Below are 23,087 nucleotides of genomic sequence, written 5' to 3'. Positions count from 1 at the left end.
GCTGGTCGTCATAGCGAGGGCGCTGTGACGACATCTTCAAAGTGACAGACACAGACAATAGAGGATTTCGAAGCTAGCTATGAAGCTATGAAACCAGTACCTTATTAGCTAATGTAGACTAGCCGCAATGTCACATAACTAGAACTAGAAAATTTTATCACATCACACCAGTTTTGTCCGCCCTACACTGGCTTCCTATTCAAGCCCGATCTGACTTTAAAGTGCTACTCCTCACCTACAAAATTTTAAATGGGCTTGCACCGCTCTATCTATCCGATCTCATCTCCCGATACTCGCCCGCTCGTGCTCTGCGCTCACAAAATGCGGGGCTTCTATCGATTCCTAGGTTTAAAAAGAAATCCGCCGGCCACAGAGCCTTTGTCTACCGCGCTCCCTACCTGTGGAACAAATTACCTGCCGTCATCAGGGGCGCCTGCTCTGTCGAAGCTTTTAAATCCCTTTGTGGTCTGTCAACGTAGTTTCATTGCTGGGTTAAGTACTTCTATTCTATTCACATAATATGCTTACTTCATATATCTATTCTATTCACATATATGCTTACCACTTGTATCTATTGCTATGTCCGACCATTACAATCACGCGAGCTGTTTAACGCCTGTCCTGTCTCCCTGTGAGTTGCTGTCCCGGAGGCGTGAATACTTTCCCTAAGGGGGTTGCACTTCCGTGTTCGGTTTGCGTGGCCTGATTGGCCACTGACGTTTCTCTCAGCGCCCAATCGCGTTACTCCTAACAATCGCGCCTAGCTTTCAGTTCAGCTGGGACGACACCTTCTCTGCCATGCTGCCTGGACCAGTGGAATCAAATAGCATTCTGCTAGCCACTTCTAGCACCCCTCTGGGGGACGTGTTTTGCACTTCACTACTGTGTCTGTGTTGGGTTGCCCAGACAACAGCTATGATATAATATACTGTATAAATAAAGTCTCTGTCGTGTTATTTTCTGGTCACATACCATCCCAGATACCTTGGTTCTACCTTCAAATCACTTGAAGACACGAACAGAGATGTCTAATCTGTTCAATGTACCAAAAGAGACTGGGCTTCTTCAGCACAAGTCATAGGGATTATAGAACATGACTTCTTATTTCACTGATCGTTCTCACAAATCTATCAAATTAAATGCATGATAAAATGACAAATTAGATTAACTTGGTCACATGTCGAAATATTATGAAGTCACACAGACACATCATTCTTGGACAATATTAATATTATTATACCATTCATAGTTACAATGATGACATCAGTCTCAAATAATTTCTTCATAAATAGTTGATTCTTCGTACAGTTAGTCATATCAGAGCTTATATACAGGATTAAACAATGCAATCAGAAACAACTAACAAAACAGCCATAGTCGCCTTTGTTGACTGAATTAAGATGACAAAATAAAATATATAAATATCACTGCAGATCTATATCAATATCACTGCAAATATATCCATATCACTGCAGAAATATATCAATATCACTCAAATATACAACAATATCACTGCAGATATACATCAATATCACTGCAGATATACATCAAAGCTCAGAAAACACATATTTTATTCAAACACATATTTCAGGATTTCAGTCAATCTATTCACTGGTCATTTACTGGACTTCAAGACTTTTCTTTTCTCTTGTTCTATGATGATATTCCTGTTTCAGTTCATAAGAATATGAACAAGAAAAAAAACTCTTCACACCAAATCTGTCTCAAAATGATCTCCGTGATGAGTAGCGTTCAGAATCGCCAATTCTTCATACTTAATAAAACTACACCTGAAATATAATGAGCTGACATGACGTGGAAGAAGGACCTGTAGACCAAGCTAGAAGTCAGACCCTGAAACCAGGTCCATGTCAACAAAACAAGCTAAATTACAGAAAGATTATTTGATATTATGAGATCATTTTGACAGCTTTGAATACAGGATAAAGATGCAGTTTATAACACATAATATAAGCCTTGGCAGACAGATGGACAGCAATAGGTCTTCCGTCCACAGTGCTGGGTCGACATATTGGTCTTCAGAGGACAGCAGGATTTCCCAACATGTTTCTATGACAACAATGGAATTCTATCGCTTTGTTGCCATAACACATTCAACTGAGGGTACTTTGGAATTAGCCTGTCCCTTAAAATCAAGACTATACGCATGTATCTCAGACATTAGCCATGCCCTTATTAAGACAACTACACCCCCAAAGCAGACAGGGCAGGCAAATGAAATATTAGCCAGTTTGGTGCCGAGACCACCAAAAGCAAGAGGAGATAAAAGTAACATACAACAGATAGAAATGTGATATGGTCATGTGTTAGATGTGTCAGACGGGGTGTGATCCAGAACATACTCTAAACCTGAAATAAACACAAATCAGAGCGCGACCAGAGCAAAGACTGTTAGAGCCATGTGGTCTAGGACATGAGGCGTCTTTGGACCAAACGGTTCTGCCCATTGGGGATCTCCCTGAGAGGTTCTGCCCACTAGGGAGCTCCCTGAGAGGTTCTGCCCACTAGGGAGGTCCCAGAGAGGTTCTGCCCACTAGGGAGCTCCCCGAGAGGTTCTGCCCACTAGGGAGCTCCCTGAGAGGTTCTGCCCACTAGGGAGGTCCCAGAGAGGTTCTGCCCACTAGGGAGCTCCCTGAGAGGTTCTGCCCACTAGGGAGCTCCCAGAGAGGTTCTGCCCACTAGGGAGCTCCCTGAGAGGTTCTGCCCACTAGGGAGCTCCCAGAGAGGTTCTGCCCACTAGGGAGGTCCCCGAGAGGTTCTGCCCACTAGGGAGCTCCCAGAGAGGTTCTGCCCACTAGGGAGCTCCCTGAGAGGTTCTGCCCACTAGGGAGCTCCCTGAGAGGTTCTGCCCACTAGGGAGCTCCCCGAGAGGTTCTGCCCACTAGGGAGCTCCCTGAGAGGTTCTGCCCACTAGGGAGCTCCCTGAGAAGTTTTGCCCACTAGGGAGCTCCCCAAGAGGTTCTGCCCACTAGGGAGCTCCCCAAGAGGTTCTGCCCACTAGGGAGCACCCCGAGAACTACATACCTTCAGGCTTTTTGTTTGCATTCGCACCACCAATAGGAAAGCTGAAGTGCCGTCCCCAGAGGACAGTGTCGCGAGATAACTTAGCTGCATTCCAGTTTGGCCAAATAGTGAACACTGGAAATAACATTACTTCACCTATAAACACAACAACACTATTTAACTTATACAATCTTGTTGTAACTAAGAGATTTGCTGACAAAGGTTTTTGTGCATAGATCATACTGGATTGATCAACTTACAACTAAGCATTTCCTGGTTGATAACAAGATGAGTGCTAAAATGGCCAATAGTGAACTTGAAATACTTAACCTACAAAGGCCAAGTTGCAGTGGGTGATACGATCAGCGGAGAGGGTGATCGGCTGCCCCCTTCCCTCCCTCGAGTCCCTACATTCCTCCAGGGCCTTGAGGAGGGCGAGGAAGATCATGGCAGACCCCGCCCACCCGGGTCACGACCTCTTCACCATGCTCCCCCACGGCAGGCGGCTACGGCTGCCCAAGACATTAAAGTCCCGCCATAGACTCAGCTTTTTCCCCTCAGCAGCTCGCCTGGTAAATGAGTCAGGTGTCCCCCTGCTCCCCCCCTCTATGGCGAGCTGCTAGGGCTGGACCTCTGGACTTGAACTGTGCTGCACTGTTTCCATGTCCCCTACCACTGCACTTTACTGTCTTATTGTTGTCTCACTGTTCTGTCCTGTTTTGCACTTACTTATTTATTTATCATTATTATTATTATGTTGTTCCTACTTGTGAAAAAATCAATCATGCACTGTAATGTCAAATCACGTTCCATTTTGTACCTGTAAAGAAATCTGAATCTGAATGTTCTGACAGCACAGCACTATGTTGATGTGACTAAGGGATATGCTGGGGGAAATGTTTTGAATGCATAGGTATTTCAACTACAATACGAGGTCGACTCTGGAAGGTCTGTCCAGCCCCGCGCAGCAGAAACCAGCAGAGCACTTAGGTCTGAGACCATAAACTTGACGTCTGGACTAATCACTGTACACTTGCATCACTCGCGGTTCCTCTGTGCCGGGAAAGTCCCTGCCCTGAGATGGGAGCTAAAAAAAAAAAAAGCTAATCAAAACAGGGTTCAGGAACTACGATGGTCCTCAGTTTCCGCAGTGCGAACGCAACAGAAAGTCATCCAGAAAACGCCTCTGGTCACAGACATCATTTAGCATCAGAGATCACAGAAACAACTCAAGAATAGTCACATTATTACGATATAATCCAGGCTATAGCCAGGGCCTGACAGGCAACCTAAAAGTTAAGGTTACAGTATGAGCTAGATGTGGTCCGGGATGTGTAGCCTGGGCCCAACAAATGGGATAAACCAACGAGAGTCAAAACCATTGTTTCAGGCATGTGAAAGACTTAACAGAATTTAAAGTAATAGAAAGCAACCAAACATAAATATACCGTCACTTACAATACAAGAAGTCCTTTAGAGACATGGGACCCATGGTCCAGGACATAGTCAGGGCCCAGTAGATAGCTAAAACAACTGAGTCACGTACAGCAACCAAAGCAGAGTGGTACGGTCTAATTACAGTACATTCAGTAGCAACACAGCAGGGTGGAGTTCCACTCTTTCATTTATGATATTCATCTATCTCTCCATCCTTTCATTCTTTCATGTTTCCATCCACTCCTCCGTTTCCTTGTTCTCTCGTTCTGTTCCTCCGTCACAGAGAAGAGCTGGATGGACTTGTCCTCAATCATCATCTCTCCATCCATCCATCTCTCTCATCTAAGACTTCATCTACTCCTCCTTTCCATCCCCTTTGTCCTTCTGGGTGGGTGGGTGGGTGGGTGTCTGCTTTCCAGTATGTAGTCGTATCCCTAGCATTAGACTTCAGTGGTGCGGCGGTGACAATTCCAGGCATTAGTCTGAGCCCACGGCTGGTTCTTAAGTAATGAGAAAGGAGAGGGGAATTGAAAAGTGTGAGGTTCCACGTCATAGTCTGACCCAGCCCCTCCTCCTGGTTGAGGTGAATGGAGACCGGGTGGAAGGAATGGAAGGCTCCAGGTGAAGGTCTTAGCCCGACCCGGCCCCACCTGCACCACCGTCTTTACTGAGACGAACTAATTCCTGGGACAACATCTCCAAATCCTAGAGTGAGCGAGCAAGAGAGCGAGAGAGAAAAGAGAGATAAAGGGACAGATGGAGACAGAGAAAGAGCAAACAAAGATGACATTGTTAATACAGCACATCCATCTCTCTGACATCACACTGATAGAGACCTTCTAACAGAGTGTTTGATAAAGACCTTCTAATAAGAGTGTTTGAAAAGACCTTCTAACAGTGTTTGATATTTTATTTATCCTTTATTTATCCAGGAATGTCCCATTGAGATACAATATCTCTTCTTCCAGGGAGTCCTGACCACCATGGCACACAACAAGATATAGACCTTCTAATAGTGTTTGATAAAGACCTTCTAACAGAGTGTTTGATATAGATCTTCTAATAGATGTGTTTGATAAAGACTTTCTAACAGAGGTGTGTTTGATAAAGACCTTCTAACAGAGGTGTGTTTGATAAAGACCTGCTAACAGAATGTTTGATAAAGACCTTATAATAGAGGTGTTTGATAAAGACCTTCTAACAGAGTGTTTGATAAAGACCTTCTAATAGAGGTGTTTGATAAAGACCTTCTGACAGTGTTTGATACTAGTTTATATATTTTATATCCAGTTTAATCACCTGTACATTCTATATTACTAGTGCACTTTGCCGTTACATTTGCACTCTGGTTGGATGCCAAACATATTTTTGTTGTATTGCACTTGTGCTAACAGAACGTAGACCAATCGCAGCCACTCTTATTGTCTGGGACCAAATACGGCCACGCCCCATTCCCAGTAAAAAGTGGGAATCTCTAGAATGTCTTTTGGGCAACGGTGTATACGGAAGTGCCTCTCATGGTGACGATAGACAACACTTTCTGTTGTCAGTAGATGGCAGCATTGGTTTAAAATTAAAAAGGTGAAAATGTTGAAAACTACAACAATACATTTCCCAAGACCCTTAGCACAGGTCACTGGGATGCGTCTATTCTTCGACGTGATCTGAACAGCGGTAAACTATTAATGCGACCTCAGTATAGCGACACGAATGGTAAACTAATTATCTTAACAAAAGTGCGCTGGTAGCATTACATATGTTGTCTAAAGGGGGACATCTGGTACAATTCAAGATTTTAATGATAATCGACATATAAAGGACAACATAAAGCATCGTTAATTTGTAAGAAACCTCAATGAAAACGGCGCAGGGTAAGTAATATTCGCTATTGTTATGAAAATGTGATAGAATCCTATAAAAATTTGGACGCATTTGGTCACCGAGATGTTATATAATGACAATACATTTGAATCTAATCTAATATTCAGATAAAATTTGTATCGCCTATATGTATGTCTTTCTTCTATTACCCTGCACATACTTGTACCTCCCCTCCCCCATGCTGCTATGACGCCTGGATTTCCCCAAGGGATCAATAAAGGAATATCTCATCTTATCTTACAGTAACCAAAGCTTTGGAGTGACTGTACATTCCCCAGGTGTGTAAATCATAGAGCGCTGATCATCACAATGTTGCCTGTTGTGAAGGATCAGATTAAACCGAATATGTATATTTATTTATATATATATATTTAATTGTATTTGTATATCGTTTGATATCCCCTGTATATTCCTTGTACAATATGCATTGAATATCCCCGTTTCTACTAAACAGCCCATAATAGTTTCATTCTACCATTGGACGAGAACCTGGCGCCAGGTTGCCATACCCCTAGGTCCAAGTTCAATCGTGCCGCCTAACATGTCGAGGCAACCCCCGGTTCCGCGCAGTAATATGCCGGGCGAAATACGAATGGTACTATTTGTTCATAGCGCATATATATATGGCGCTCGTAAAGTAGAACTTTCTTTTAGTCCAGTTCTTTACCCTCCAACAGAGTGACAGACGCAAAAGCCTCCCCACGACGCACGTGCGGTGTAGTAAGGCCTACTTGGCCCAGAATAGGCATTGAGATATCGTGTAGATTAATAGTTGAATGGTCATAGTTTGGCACCATACCGTCGAGTTGGACGTATTCTATTAAGCTAATAATAGTCTATTTATGTATGGTGCATCGTTCGGTTAGAGTTCTACAGTTATCAGCACCCCCATCGTTCCTGACGTTATCTGGACGCTTAACCAGGCTGGTCAGACCCCTAGTGGTGATTGCATCCGAGGAGCTCCGGGTCAAGAGCGACTGGACCTGTATATTGGATTACTCTACCCTGACGACGGCAAGCCTTCCACGGCTCTTGGATTATGCTTTGTGTGCTTTGATTATTCCATGGATAAAGGCCAACACTGCAGAGTGTTGGAATTACCCCCCGGAGAGGACTCCAGGTGAGGCGGCGCTCTACACGTGAGGTCGCACCACGTCTCTCCGTTGTGGACCGGCAGATACCGTTCCACAGAGGGTCCAGCTGTATTCGTCTGCGGCCCGAGGTTCTGTGGGCACCGTGTCCAAGACTTTGGATTCTCCCAAGACACCGTCGGCCAGATGGGATACCGCCAGCGGCTTCTCTAACCCCCCCTCCTACTGTCTTACAACCAGCGGGACCCCCCCCCCCCCCCCTTAGTGTATCCAGCTATAATCATTTAAGTACCATCGCTATCGTTTCCTAAATATTCCAGGTTGTATACTTACTCCCTGCGCAACCAGAGATTGGACATTCAATGTTGATTTACCTACGAATACTCATTTGCCATAAAAGTGCATATTCCATATTTCAAATCATAAATGTAATTAAGTGAATGTTGTATACACCTTTTGCTGTATTAAATATTCGATTTGGTACATTTGTGTTGGTTCGTTTCATCAGGTGGGAAAGTGTTCATCATACTTATATCTTGTACTGGGTGGCCAGAAGTTAAAGTACATGAGGTAGTGGTATTAAATATCATATCTAACAATACAGTCAGGGAATTGTACCCCTCAGTTACATTGCCACTGAAAATATAACCATGGCAACAGTATCAACAACAACAAAGCTCCTCCTCACTGTTTACCACATGGTGAACTTCACAGATACTCCTTAACACATTCCCTGCCACGCACTTTCAGCATCTTATACCAGTCTCTGCCAGTACTGTAAGTCTATGGAGATGTTCACCTTCTTTGCAGGGCTATAACTTTTTAAATTGTATTGCTAAATTGACATTACTATGGCCCATTCAACATCGATTATCTATCGTTCAGGATGTAGGAACGTTTTACTTTTTCATTCACACATTCATACGAAAATACCGTCTAGAATATAAATATGTTTTTATCGTTTTCTGCAGTAATTCCTAGAATGTGAGATATACGCATAAATGCCGTTTGTTACCGATCCACGCTATATACAATTTTTCAACTGTACATGGTCCTAAACGTTATGACTGATCATGCGCGGATGAACGGGGGGGGGGGGGGGGGGGGGTCGTTTATAATTCCGTGATCGTCGTTAAATGCTTTATGTAGTATGAGTGATATATAGATCAGAGCAGTTTGTATGGATAATAATAAACATTCACGCTGAAAATGACGTCAGCCTCCTCTTACTGTTGGGCGATGAGACTGGAGCAAAAAGATCCCAGTTATTTGATGGGGATCGAGTAGATCCATTTCCGGTTTGTATAATACTAATACACGCCCAAATCATGTAGATTATTGAGTTATGGCAGCGATCCATATCCACGGTGTGTGGCTAGAGTCCCGTGACGATATGCGAGTGGCCGGACGGATTTAGGAGATGCACCGATATCCAACCGGCCATTTCCGGTTTGGCAACTCGCAGATCATCCACCAGGGGGCAGTATTGAAGCGTTGCAGAGTTGTGCCGGCTCACACAGCATCAGACCAGGTTGCGTGAGGGAAATATGAATACCATGGCGAAAATATAAAATATGATCTCAATAACGTCGTACGCGTGGAATGGCAGAATTCGCATGAACTTGAAACACGTCGTACAACGTGATTGGCGGGGAAAGTGTTAACACATTCACGGCCATTGGAATTCCCCATCTAGCTATATCTGGGCCAGCTTTCCATTACACTTTCACTGTGCGTCACGTTGTTTGTAGAGCTAAATCTATATTTTATATTATAGCTACTGTATGGATACAATATCATGGTCATTTGACAGTAAGAACCTTCCGTTCAAGATGCAAAAAATAAAAATAAATTCCCTCCATACGTTCCCGTTTTTTTGGTGAATATGAGTGTTATTTTGGAATGATATTGTGAGGCTATTTATAAGCCGCAACGTGTATTATACCAAATCCATTGGCATTTTGTCCCTACACACGCTACAATAAAAAAAATCAAATGCATATGATAGGTATTATGTTTCATCATGAATGCATGAAAGCGGGGAGGGGGGGTCGTTTCTGATTAATTGATGGCCAATAACGGCATTCGTTATTACCACAACATACGCTGATCAGGGGGATGGCTATGAAATCCTTGCACGATCAAGCTGAAATTGACGTCAAATTGTTCTTACCTGTGGCCGTCAACCGCTGGCTCCCAATAACATATATATATACGTGGTTGGCCGGGAGGCGTGAATATTAAAGGCAACCAACTTGTGTTCAGCTTTTCGTTCAGCGTTTCTCTGATTGGCCACACGGCCACGTGACCGCCCTAGCACACGCCCTTTTCCGCTGAGAGACGCGGCAGAACCAACGCGCTGCTCGAACCAGTTCAGACAGAGGTGTTTATTTATATTAATAAACATATCTACTAGAAACACTGGTGTTCTGTTGTGTGACTGTACTAAACTCTTCCACCACATGACCGACATTTGACATACAGTACACCTCCTATCTATGTTGGGATTATGTTTGGTCATGACAAAACAATAAAAATCGCTACTGTTAGTAATGCTGCCACCACCCACTTCAATGACAGAGCTCTCATATTTGCGAATGCATAAACTATATCTTAAATTATGGCGATGATGACCGACATTTGACATACAGTACACCTCCTATCTATGTTGGGATTATGTTTGGTCATGACAAAACAATAAAAATCGCTACTGTTAGTAATGCTGCCACCACCCACTTCAATGACAGAGCTCTCATATTTGCGAATGCATAAACTATATCTTAAATTATGGCGATGTGTCTAATATGGCTGTCGCGAAGTCATTGATAAGCGACAGCCATATTAGACACATAGCCATAATTTAAGATATAGTTTATGCATTCGCAAAATATGAGAGCTCTGTCATTGAAGGGCTTCCTACAACAGAGCACCGCCGCTGCTGCTGCTGAAGCTGGATCAAGCCACGGGCGGCGCACGGAAGCCGGGGAAAAACCACCGCGTCGCCGCGCTGGCGCTTCAGCAGCCTCCACGGGCGAAATAACATATAACGTTACAGCGTACAGTTCCACACTGATGTACAGTGAGTGTTTAATATGGCTGTCGCGAAGTCATTGATAAGCGACAGCCATATTAGACACATAGCCATAATTTAAGATATAGTTTATGCATTCGCAAAATATGAGAGCTCTGTCATTGAAGGGCTTCAACGGAGCGCGGCCGCTGCTGCTGCTGGAGCTGAAGTGATGTACAGTGACGAGTGAATCTGGTAGTTGGTTGTTAAAAACGCGAAACATAATAACGTTACGCTTTCTAGTTCAGCGCATTTCATAACTGTATGGGCTTTGTTTATTGTTACGAAGGATCAGATTAAACCGAATATATATATTTATTGATTGATATATATTGCATAATATTTGTATATCGTTTGATATCCCTTGTATATTCCTTGTACATATACACGGAATATCCCTTTAGCCTAGTACAGACCATAATATTTCATTCTCCTATTGGACAGCGGTCCACAGGCGCCATAGCCATACCTCCAAGGTCTGGTTCAAAGTCACCGCCGGGGACTTGCCTGGACATGAACGGTTCTGCGCAAGGATATGAGACAGGAATAAAGCTGGTACTAGTTTGTTCACCTAAACGTATAAATACGGCGCAGGTGAATACAGAAGTAGAGTTACCAATAAGTTGAAGCCTCACCCACGATACAACGTGTGGTGAAGTATGGCCTGTTTGGCCCCAAATAGAGCATTGAGACCGCGTGCGAATTAATAACTGAAGTATCAGAGTTTAACGCTGTACCGTCGAGTTCGACCGATTCTATTAAGTCAGTAATAGTCTATTTGTGTATAGTGTATCGTGCGGCTAAAGTTCTACAGTGACCAGCATCACCAACGTTTCCTCGTACCAGCTAGAGTGCTTATCCAGGCTGGGCTGCTTACCATGGCGCTTTCACCCGAGGGGCCCTAGACGAGGACCGTGTGGATTATGTACACTGGATAACCTACCGACGACTGCATAGCCCTTTTCGGCTGGATTATATTTGCTTTTGGTCCTGTAATTGTGTGGGATTTACCCCGTGAGGAGCCACGTCGAGTCCGCCTCTCAGAAGTCTGAGGCCGGCTAGCTTTCTTCCATGCTGAGCTGCATGCTACGGAGAACAGCTGTATTCGTCTGCGGATCAAGATCTTATTGCACCGTCTCCTGTACTTGGAGTCTCCTTATCATCGTTGACCCAGACTCTACTACCGACAAATCCTCTACCCTTGCTGGCTTACAACCGGGGGGACCCTACCAGTATCTCCTGCTATATTACTAGTGTACCATAGATATAATTCCTAAGATTCAGGTTGTATTATTATCTCCTGCGTAATATGAGAATGGACATACGTTATTGATTTGCCTACGCACATTCCTTTGCCTTATAAGCGCATCCAAAGTAAAGTATATTATGTACTATCATTACTGCTAATAAATACTTAAATCCAGTTTTGTGTGGAACCGAGTCATTGTGGGAAGTGTTCATCATTAGATACCTGTGTACTGTATGGCCAGTAGGAATGTACATAAGACGGTAGTGGTTTAATGATACCATACTTATCAATACAGTCAGGGAATTGTACCCCTCAGTTACATTTATACTTCAGAGACAGAGGTGATGTACAGTGACGAGTGAATCTGGTAGTTGGTTGTTAAAAACGCTAAACATAATAATCAGTCAGCAGCGCTCCACTGCTACCGCAGCTGAACACAAGTTGGTTGGTACAGCAGCTTAAGTTGGTTGGTAGTGGTACACAAGTTGGTTGCCCGCGCTGCCGCTAGCTCCTTGGGTTTCATTTGGGACGTGGGAGGGGATGCCACTTGCTTGCGCGTGGGGGCGCGGCCAATCAGAGAAAAGCCGCACACACGTTGGTTGCCTTTAATATTCACGCGGCCGGGAGTGTGTTAAACGGCAGCAGTGCTGATTTCAAAGCTGGTTTAAAGCCTCAACAATAATACAATCACATCACATCATTGTCAGTTTAGTTGCGACACCTTGGTATAATTACAGTAAACAAACTGGTAGGTTCTCATGATACCTTCCCTCCGATACCTCCCCGGACACCTTAGCGGCCCGCTACAATGCCGCCCTCTTCCTCAGCCTGGACTCTCTGGCGCCCCTCAGAAGCCGGACTGTGTCCTTTCCTCGCCCCATGGTTTACCTCTGACCTCCGCTCGATGAAAATAGCTGGTCGTCGACTGGAGCGGCTCTCCAAGCGATCTGGCCTCACCGCCCACCGTTTGGCCTTCGTCGACCATGTGAGGTCCTACAAGGCGGCTCTCGCCAAGACCAGGATAGCTCCTGACCTCTGCTCTAAGTACCTTGACCTTTTCCAGGCTAAAGTGATTTCCATCCATCAACAACTCACAGAGCCCGCCCCCTCCCCTCCTCACATACCCCTGACACCGGACTACACGCTCCCAGCTGCACCCCTCCATCCCCAATGCTCTCTCTCCTACTTCTCCCCAGTGGATGTTCCGCTGGTCATGAAGTTGGTTACCAGAGCCAAAGCTTCCACCTGCGCCCTCGACCCCATGCCCATTGCCCATGGTGCTGGTCAAGGCCTGCCTTCAAACCCTCTGCCCCATCATAACGGACATCATCAACTCCTGTCATCTGGAATAGTTCCCTCCTAAAAAAAACTCTATAATGTTTATTCTACATTCTTATGGAATGAATGACATAAAAAAAATAAAATAATAATATTATATATATTTTTTTTTATCAATGGATGGCAAAGAGCTGCATGTGGCTCGAGAGCCGCGGGTTGGCCACCCCTGAGATAGACAAAACAGAAGAGGAGAGGAGAGGAGATAGAGGAAAGAGAAGAGGAGAGGAGAGAAGAGAAGTAGTTTTCCGTTTCTCCTAAACGCTGTCAAGGTTGCAGCTACAGCTATGTGAGTAAGTGTGTCTGTGTAACTGTGAACTCCCTCAGGGCAGTGATCTCTCTCCAAAACACCACTACACCCCCTGGAACACTTACACAAAACACAACATAACCTTAACATAAACCCTTACCCTAACCTTAACATAAACCCTTACCCTAACCTTAACATAACCCCTTTCCTAACATTAAGCCTTACCTTAATATAACCCCTTACCCTAACCTTAACATAATCTATTACCCTAATCCTTACCTCAACATAACCCCTTACCCTAACCCTTACCTTAACACTTTGAGTGCCACGGACGTGTTTTGTCGTTAGTTCATGCCGACCTTTGAGTGCCCCCGACGCTATATAGCGTTTTTTTTTTTTTTTTTTTTTAAATGTATTGGCGATTTGAATTCATATTTCATCAATCGAGCCTCACGCTAGTGTTGCAGACTCTCTCTGAGCTCAATTGGGAAGATACCGCCCCCTATCGTCTCTCCCTGTGTAACTGCACCCCATTACTTTACACTGACGAAGGGGGGGTAGCCAGTTTCCTCATTTTACTTTTCCCTCAAGCCAACTGAAGAATCCATTGTGCTCGCCGGCCCGGAAAACGTGTGGATTATGTATTTACAGTACCCAACACTGTAATCAATAAGCGTGATCGATATTTGGAATGGCGATCAGGAATTGGAATAATCTTTTTGGATAACATCTGATCTCAGGTAAGGAATTTATTTTACCAGTCTTAGGATAATCAAAGCTATTTTCACAGAGATATAAGCGTTTGCCCTATGCATGTGTGTGTGTGTCTGTGTGTGCGCGATCAGGAAATGAGAGAATCGATATTTCAGCCCGCCTCTATAGCGTGCATAAGTACACATATACTATCGATAATCTAGCGTTTATTTGAAAACGATTCATAAATAGGCCGAAAAATTACAACGTGTTTGTGTATGCCAGAATATTCCAGTAAATGCCTTTTATCACGGAATCTTTATATTTCCCTTGAAAACGAGGGCTTTTCAAAATGCTATAAAACAGAAATGAACCGATTAAAAAACAATCCGTTTCGACAATGTTGACTGCAAACAAATCATTGATAAGCGACAGGCAGATTAGACACATAGCCATAATTTAAGACAGAGATTATGCGTTCACAACGCTATCATTGAAGTGGGTGCTGGCATTTAACAATGCTTTACCATGTTAATGGCCGGCACTGAAAGTGTTAACATACCTAACCTAATCCAAACATGGTCTATTTCAAAGTGAGGACCAGCCAACACGTGCTCACTTCCCCCCAAAAGGTCCTTACTTGTGTCCAGAACTCAAGTTGGTCCTCACAGGTATTAACACACACACACAATATATATATCAATTAGGTATATGATTAGTACTGATAGAACACACCTGCACATAATTAGTCCAGCCACATCTCACGTGCACACACCCAGTCCCACACACTACATTAACACTAGATTAGAAAGGAGTAAGTGGAGCGGAGTAGGAGTTGGAGTTGTGTTATTGAGAGAGAGAGATTGAGTATTCAGAGTTGTGACGGTGAGAAGTAGTGAGAGGTGAGGAGAAAGCGAGTAGGTGTTCTTTGTGTACTGGACCCTGGACTGGCTGAGATTCCCCCTGGTGTACGGACCCTGGACCGGACGACTACCCTGAGTATTGAACAATCCCTTTTTCCTTCGGCGAGCCCGTTTTGTGTTTTTGACCATTGGACCGTCTATGACCATTCTCTTGCTTATCAGACTGGATTTTTGCCTTATTTCAATAAATATTCTTATTGATTGATATTGCTCTTGTGTGGACCTTTTGAATTTGAACCATGGCGAGTCTGGTCCCCAGACTGTGTATATACACATTTTGTATTATTTATTTGGATCCCCATTAGTTGTTACCAAGGCAACAACTACTCTTCCTGGGGTCCACACACTTAAAAGACATACACTTACAGTACACTCCCCCCCCCCCCCACATACACCCACACATGTGATATGGTTCTCATAGCTGTGATATGGTTCTCAATGCTGTGATTTGATTCTCATAGCTGTGATATTAAAAAAAAAAAAAAAGAAAAAAAAAAAAAAAAAAAAAATTAACCTTTATTTACCCAGGGTAGGTTCGCTGAGCACAGATGCTCTTTTTCAGGAACGCCCTGCTTCACATTCACACAGTTCCATTCACACCTGGGAGCTGCCCAGTACAACCACAGTCGACACCATTGGCCACTGAGCAACTCCACTGGGGGTTAAGTGCCTTGCTCAAGGGCACTTCAGCGGTAGTTGTTAAGGGTATGGGAGAGAGTTATGAATTCACTTCCCCAGCCCAGATTTTTCCTGCCGGTCCCGGGGATCGAACCGGCCACCTTCCGGTCACAAACTCGCTTCTCTAACCTTTAGGCCACCGCTGCCCCTTTGATATGGTTCTCAAAGCTGTGATGTGGTTCTCAAAGCTGTGATATGGTTCTCAAAGCTGTGATGTGGTTCTCAAAGCTGTGATATGGTTCTCAAAGCTGTGATATGGTTCTAAAAGCTGTGATGTGGTTCTCAAAGTGGGGTTCTATATATACCTTCTGTAGATGCATGTTCTTGGTGAGTTGTTCCTCCAGCATGTTCTGCAGTTTCTTGTTCATCTCTCGCAGGTTCTCGTCTCCTGGCTTCACCAGATCCCTCAGAACGGAACCCAGACCTCCTCGCTCGCCCTGAGAACCCCCATGGCCATGACCGACTGCTGCTCCCGATACATCTAGAGAGAGAGAGATCTCAGGTTAAGATGAGCGTGATGAAGGTTGTGTGGAAATGTTGTTAAAGCCAATAAGGTTCTTTGTTCCTCTGACAGGAAACAGCTGATATCAGCTGATTATCACAATACAGAGCCCATGTGGTCAGCAGGATCTGACATGTTCTCATCCATAAGTCAGTATCCTGATGCTGAGTGACAACTGATGTTGTTGTTGATTAGTGGTCTTCATTAATCACCAGGACACATGTGAAGGGCCGATGAGGTCACTGGAACGGGCCTTTATGATTGGCTGATTATTAATTCAAGACTTCCCTTTTCTCCCGAAGGCTGTTGGCCATTTTATTCTTTCAAATTCTAATCAGCTTATCAGGTCACAAGATACACTATACTGTACTATAACACACACACACACACACACACACACACACACACACACACACACACACACACACAAGGGCTGCACTATTAATCAAAACATTATCTAAATCACAATCAATGAATGCAATATCCACATCCCATGAGACAATATTTGATGAAGGTAAAATGTGTCAGAATACCATTCTAGATCAATACCTCTGGTGCTGCAGTACAGTAGCCAGGAATAATCCTGGCTCTATTTAAACATGATGTTGACTAGTTATTAACCCTTTTTCTCTTAAACATTATGTTGACTAGTACTGAACCCAGGCTCTATTTAAACATTATGTTGACTAGTACTGAACCCAGGCTCTATTTAAACATTATGATGTTCACTAGTACTGAACCCAGGCTCTATTTAAACATTGTGATGTTCACTAGTACTGAACCCAGGCTCTATTTAAACACCATGATGTTCACTAGTACTGAACCCAGGCTCTATTTAAACATCATGATGTTCACTAGTACTGAACCCAGGCTCTATTTAAACAGTATGTTCACTAGTACTGAACCCAGGCTCTATTTAAACATTATGTTCACTAGTACTGAACCCAGGCTCTATTTAAACATTATGTTCACTAGTACTGAACCCAGGCTCTATTTAAACATTATGATGTTCACTAGTACTGAACCCAGGCTCTATTTAAACAGTATGTTCACTAGTACTGAACCCAGGCTCTATTTAAACATCATGATGTTCACTAGTACTGAACCCAGGCTCTATTTAAACATTATGTTCACTAGTACTGAACCCAGGCTCTATTTAAACATCATGATGTTCATTAGTACTGAACCCAGGCTCTATTTAAACAGTATGTTCACTAGTACTGAACCCAGGCTCTATTTAAACATTATGTTCACTAGTACTGAACCCAGGCTCTATTTAAACAGTATGTTCACTAGTACTGAACCCAGGCTCTATTTAAACATTATGTTCACTAGTACTGAACCCAGGCTCTATTTAAACATCATGATGTTCACTAGTACTGAACCCAGGCTCTATTTAAACAGTATGTTCATTAGTACTGAACCCAGGCTCTATTTAAACATTATGTTCACTAGTACTGAACCCAGGCTCTATTTAAACAGTATGTTCACTAGTACTGAACCCAGGCTCTATTTAAACATTATGTTCACTAGTACTGAACCCAGGCTCTATTTAAACATCATGATGTTCACTAGTACTGAACCCAGGCTCTATTTAAACAGTATGTTCATTAGTACTGAACCCAGGCTCTATTTAAACATTATGTTCACTAGTACTGAACCCAGGCTCTATTTAAACAGTATGTTCATTAGTACTGAACCCAGTCTCTATTTAAACATTATGTTCACTAGTACTGAACCCAGGCTCTATTTAAACATCATGATGTTCACTAGTACTGAACCCAGGCTCTATTTAAACATCATGATGTTCACTAGTACTGAACCCAGGCTCTATTTAAACATTATGTTCACTAGTACTGAACCCAGGCTCTATTTAAATATTATGTTCACTAGTACTGAACCCAGGCTCTATTTAAACATCATGATGTTCACTAGTACTGAACCCAGGCTCTATTTAAACAGTATGTTCACTAGTACTGAACCCAGGCTCCATTTAAACATTATGTTCACTAGTACTGAACCCAGGCTCTATTTAAACATTATGATGTTCACTAGTACTGAACCCAGGCTCTATTTAAACATCATGATGTTCACTAGTACTGAACCCAGGCTCTATTTAAACATTATGTTCACTAGTACTGAACCCAGGCTCTATTTAAACATCATGATGTTCACTAGTACTGAACCCAGGCTCTATTTAAACATTATGTTCACTAGTACTGAACCCAGGCTCTATTTAAACATCATTATGTTCACTAGTACTGAACCCAGGCTCTATTTAAACATTATGTTCACTAGTACTGAACCCAGGCTCTATCTAAACAGTATGTTCACTAGTACTGAACCCAGGCTCTATTTAAACATCATGATGTTCACTAGTACTGAACCCAGGCTCTATTTAAACAGTATGTTCATTAGTACTGAACCCAGGCTCTATTTAAACATCATGATGTGCACTAGTACTGAACCCAGGCTCTATTTAAATATTATGTTCACTAGTACTGAACCCAGGCTCTATTTAAACATCATGATGTTCACTAGTACTGAACCCAGGCTCTATTTAAACAGTATGTTCACTAGTACTGAACCCAGGCTCTATTTAAACATTATGTTCACTAGTACTGAACCCAGGCTCTATTTAAACATTATGTTCACTAGTACTGAACCCAGGCTCTATTTAAACATTATGTTCACTAGTACTGAACCCAGGCTCTATTTAAACATCATTATGTTCACTAGTACTGAACCCAGTGAAGGATGTCTATTGTGATGTTATATATTGAAATTCTTTATTTGGAATTACCCCTTGAGATTAACCATCTCGTTTTCAAGGGGGTCCACAGCTTACAGAATACATAAAGTACATATCTGTATTAGGGGTGGACGGTATAAACGGTATGGATTTTGATTATACCTTCATACCTTGTGAACGGTAGACTAGAGCAGCTAGTCACAGCAGTAGCAATGACGTTAACGTTACTTGACGATTCACTCAACGTTTGCAGTGGTCGTTGCATAGTGTTTAATTGTACTGAATTTTTCTCCACTTGCTCACTTGCTTGCTCACTCCACTTTCTTGTCATATAGTTTGGGCATTTCAATTTGGCTAAGGAGGCTGAGAGGAGACTTGCTTTAGCGCAGCAACGGGCTAACGTTAGCCATTTTAAGATACATTTATATACCGCGATATATACCGTTACCGGTATATTACCGGTTACTTCATAAAGTCATCACGACCCACAGTCCTAAATATATCACGGATAAAATAATTTACAGCTCAAATGTGCACATTACCAGAGGGGCAAGTAGAGGGCAGATTATTCTACCCCATGCAAATACTAACAGTATGCAAAGAACAGTTTTATATAGGGCTATCAGGGCATGGAATTGTAGAGGTGTAGCAAGCTTAAAAAATAAATTAAAATCTGTAAGCCAATATTGATAATGTTGAGTAATGCAATATGTTCAGGGATTAAAGCAAAAAAAAATCTCCTGACTGAAATTTTTTTCAGGCCAAGTCATATTCTTATTTTAACCTCCACTGTATTTCTTTTTAATAGCGTTGGCGTTTTAAGGGAGCCTACTTGTTTCGGTTTCGTCGATAATCCAATGTACAGTTACCCCCCCACCCCGCCTACCCAACCCTTCCCTCCCCAACCACCTCCAATGTACAGTCCCCCCCCCCCTCCACCCAACCTCCTCCAATGTACAGTTTCTTCGTCAAATGTATATGCTCTCTTTTTTAGACTTATTGTATCACAAACAATACTGTGTAAATCTGGTACGTCATAAATGTATAGATGTAGCAGTATTATCTATCTGTATGTCATGTATGTCATATATGTTATGATTAATTGAAAATGGGGGACCCTGATGTAAAGAGGAAAGTCTTTCTCTGGTCTGCAACCCCTTGACAATTGTGTGTATTGAGCTGTACTGTATTGTACCCATTCTGCAATCCGTTATAACAATCAATCAATATTTAACCGATTGCAGAATGGGTACAATACAGTATGGCTCAATACACACAATTGTTAAGGGGATGCAGACCAGAGAAAGACGTTTGTCTTGTTTACATCATCAGGGTCCCCCATTTTCAATTCAGTGACATTTATGACATGCATGACATTGACATCATGACATTTATGGCATAGGGACATACTACAGGTATATAGTACTGTTACATTTGTGACATATACGATATGCAAATATACAGTAATGTTACCCATAGATCCTGACAGAGAATATATACGGTGGGGAGGAGACTGTCTAGATACACCTGTGTGATGTTGCTACGGAGTTAAGCTAATAAACGTATACTCACAACCACAGCAGGGGACTCACATATTGTACTGTGAAGTAACACGACAATGACAAACGTGTTGTTTCTGTTTTTCTTTTTGACATCGTTGCGGCACACGGAACAAGTTAACTCACCACTACAGCCCCCAGTAGCGCTGCCTAGCCAGTCTCTTCAAACGTCCTCTCCTCTCGAAACTTTTTGTTAGGTGGTCCCGCTGATCCTTTTCATCTGAGAACCCCGCGGTGGGTTCTCTTTTTAGTGGCCGGCTTACTCCTTCCATTTAACAGACGCTATTAAGCTAACGTTAGCTAATCGGTATATAGCAGCGAGTGCAAGCAGCGTGGTGGCTGTGACGTTGGTAAACAAGCAGTTGACGCGTGAGGCTGCAAAAAAGGCGACCTGTCTCTCGAGTCGCTGAGTGATGATGACTGCTTGGCGCGATAGGAAAAAAAATCCCTTTTCCATATTTGGCGCCTCTGATTGGCTCAATTTTGTTTCAATCTGTATGCATCTACAAATCATGCAAATACTTCCGTCAGACTGCGAATCAAATGGACGGATCTCCCCAATCAAATTGACGGAAATCCGTCTGGAGACGGAATGCTTTAATGCATGAATATGTTACCTTTGATTTGTATATATTTAGATATAATTTGTTTGTGTGTTAATGTTGTTGTGTTTCCTCGGTTGGTACGTCTTGCTATGTTGTGTTTCCTCGGTTGGTACGTCTTGCTATGTTTTAATTGTATTATGTTTTAATTGTAATGTATATGTTGTAATGTTTTAATGTTGTCTCGGACCCCAGGAAGACTAATTGACGTCAGCTAATGGGGATCATTTGCTAATAAACAAATATTCACATTACACACATACATATATATACACACCCACACACACACAGACAAGCAACATGCACACAACATGCATACCTACATACAAACATGCACACCTACATATGTGTATACATACCTACGTACATACATACAGTGCAAAAAACATATGCAATCTAAATGAAAGAAAAGGAAAATAATATAATAGTAATTAATAATAATAAAATTAGTAATAGAAATAATAATATATGCCAATACTGAACCCAGGCTCTACCAAACATCGTCTAGGATGATGTTAACTAGTACTAGGGTTGGGTACCGTTCACATTTGAACCAATACCGGTACCTGGAAATCGATACCGGTACCAGACAGAAACTTTTTTTCTGTACTTTACTCTCTCTGTAATAATGTTATTTCAGTTGTAAAACTAAAGTCTAAACATCTCAATTTCAACATTGTCATCACACCACACAAACTAAAACCCCTCCCTACCGCCCTCTCCCAAACCGTTCCTAATACCATTTTCTTTATGTTGTATGATCATGTATACATTTATTATGTATTATTATTTTTTAAGTTTAAATATCAACATTATCTGGCCATCCTCAGTAAATACTATCAAACTTCTTTGACCTCAAGACCAGAGATGGGACGGGCGTCTCACACTCACACTCACACACACACACACACACACACACACACACACACACATGCACACAGGAAGATTGGCTTATAGCAGACTTAATGATTTTAGAATATTTCAGTTAATGAAGTTAGATTAGGGTATACTTAAGATACTTAAATGATACTCAAAGTTTACTCAAAGATGTGTTATCATTTTAATATATTTAAAGTATGCCTCGTCTGTATAGAAAATTATTATTTATATTATTGTATATAACAAAATAATATCTCTCTATAACCAAAGTTACTCAACATGCTTTATTATGCCTAAAGTAATCTCTCTGACAAATCTCACAAAAATTACTTAAAAATCAACCTATAGATTGGGAAAAGGAATTGGGCGATGTTATAGATGAGGATGTTTGGGATGGAGCATTGGCCAGAGTAAATGACAGTACATCTTGTTCCAGGCTCAATCTGATGCAATTGAACCTGTTCCACCCGTGGAATATTTTCGCCTAATATATATATACCTAGGTAAATGGAATATTGCTCCACTTCTACAAGGACATTTGCATATTCTTGGTATCTAGGGACATCTATGGACCTCAGGGAATGTATTCACAGTGTCAGAAATATTGTGTCTATTACTAGGCTTGCTTAAATTGTGATGAAACAAAGGAGAATATGAATTATGATTTTTCTTTGCATCTTTGACAGTGAATAACACCATGATAATGACCAAACTTAAAAAACTGCCACTGATCTCGTTCAGTACCCTCTTGAGATCATGTGTAAAAAAATCTAAGGAAATTAATAAAGGGAAAATGATTTAACCGAAGGTTCTGTAGATACAGTACTGAATTCTCCCATCCGGACCAATGCAATTTGAAATATTATTATAGAATATAGAATATGATGCTTATAAATTACCTTATTATAGCCAATTCGCACATTTATATATATACATATATTATCTTTCAAATGCCCGAGTTCAATTTGGATTTAGTATCACCAGGCATGCATAAGAACAGATAATGAAATCTACTGTAATCTACTGTACTTTTTAATTTTCCCCACAGTGCAACCGTTTTGAAACTAATTTCAGATCTAATTGTTCCTACATGTTAACAATAGGGAAGAGAAACTAACTGCGTTTAAAAATGTGTCAAAAACGTTACCTTTTGTGGCTTATT

At 42.1% G+C, this 23,087-nt stretch overlaps 1 protein-coding gene across 3 annotated transcripts in view; it reads right to left on the bottom strand.

The window, feature by feature from the left end:
* Window positions 1-1,304: 1,304 nt before the first annotated feature.
* gripap1 (GRIP1 associated protein 1) overlaps window positions 1,305-23,087 on the bottom strand; it is a 144,721-nt gene continuing 122,938 nt past the window's right edge. For all 3 annotated transcript variants that reach the window (XM_084334144.1, XM_084334145.1, XM_084334146.1), the window contains 2 exons: window positions 15,937-16,112; window positions 1,305-5,166 (listed from right to left, as the gene is read on the bottom strand). In XM_084334144.1, the coding sequence (XP_084190270.1) occupies window positions 5,092-5,166; window positions 15,937-16,112 (251 nt within the window). In that variant the 3' untranslated portion in view covers window positions 1,305-5,091. The remainder of the gene's footprint in view (window positions 5,167-15,936; window positions 16,113-23,087) is intronic.

Source organism: Notolepis coatsorum, assembly GCF_963971535.1.
Source record: "Notolepis coatsorum genome assembly, chromosome: 17".
Lineage (NCBI taxonomy): Eukaryota > Metazoa > Chordata > Actinopteri > Aulopiformes > Paralepididae > Notolepis > Notolepis coatsorum.
The sequence above is the reverse complement of the archived record's forward strand: the minus strand, read 5'-3'. Positions and strand labels throughout refer to the sequence as shown.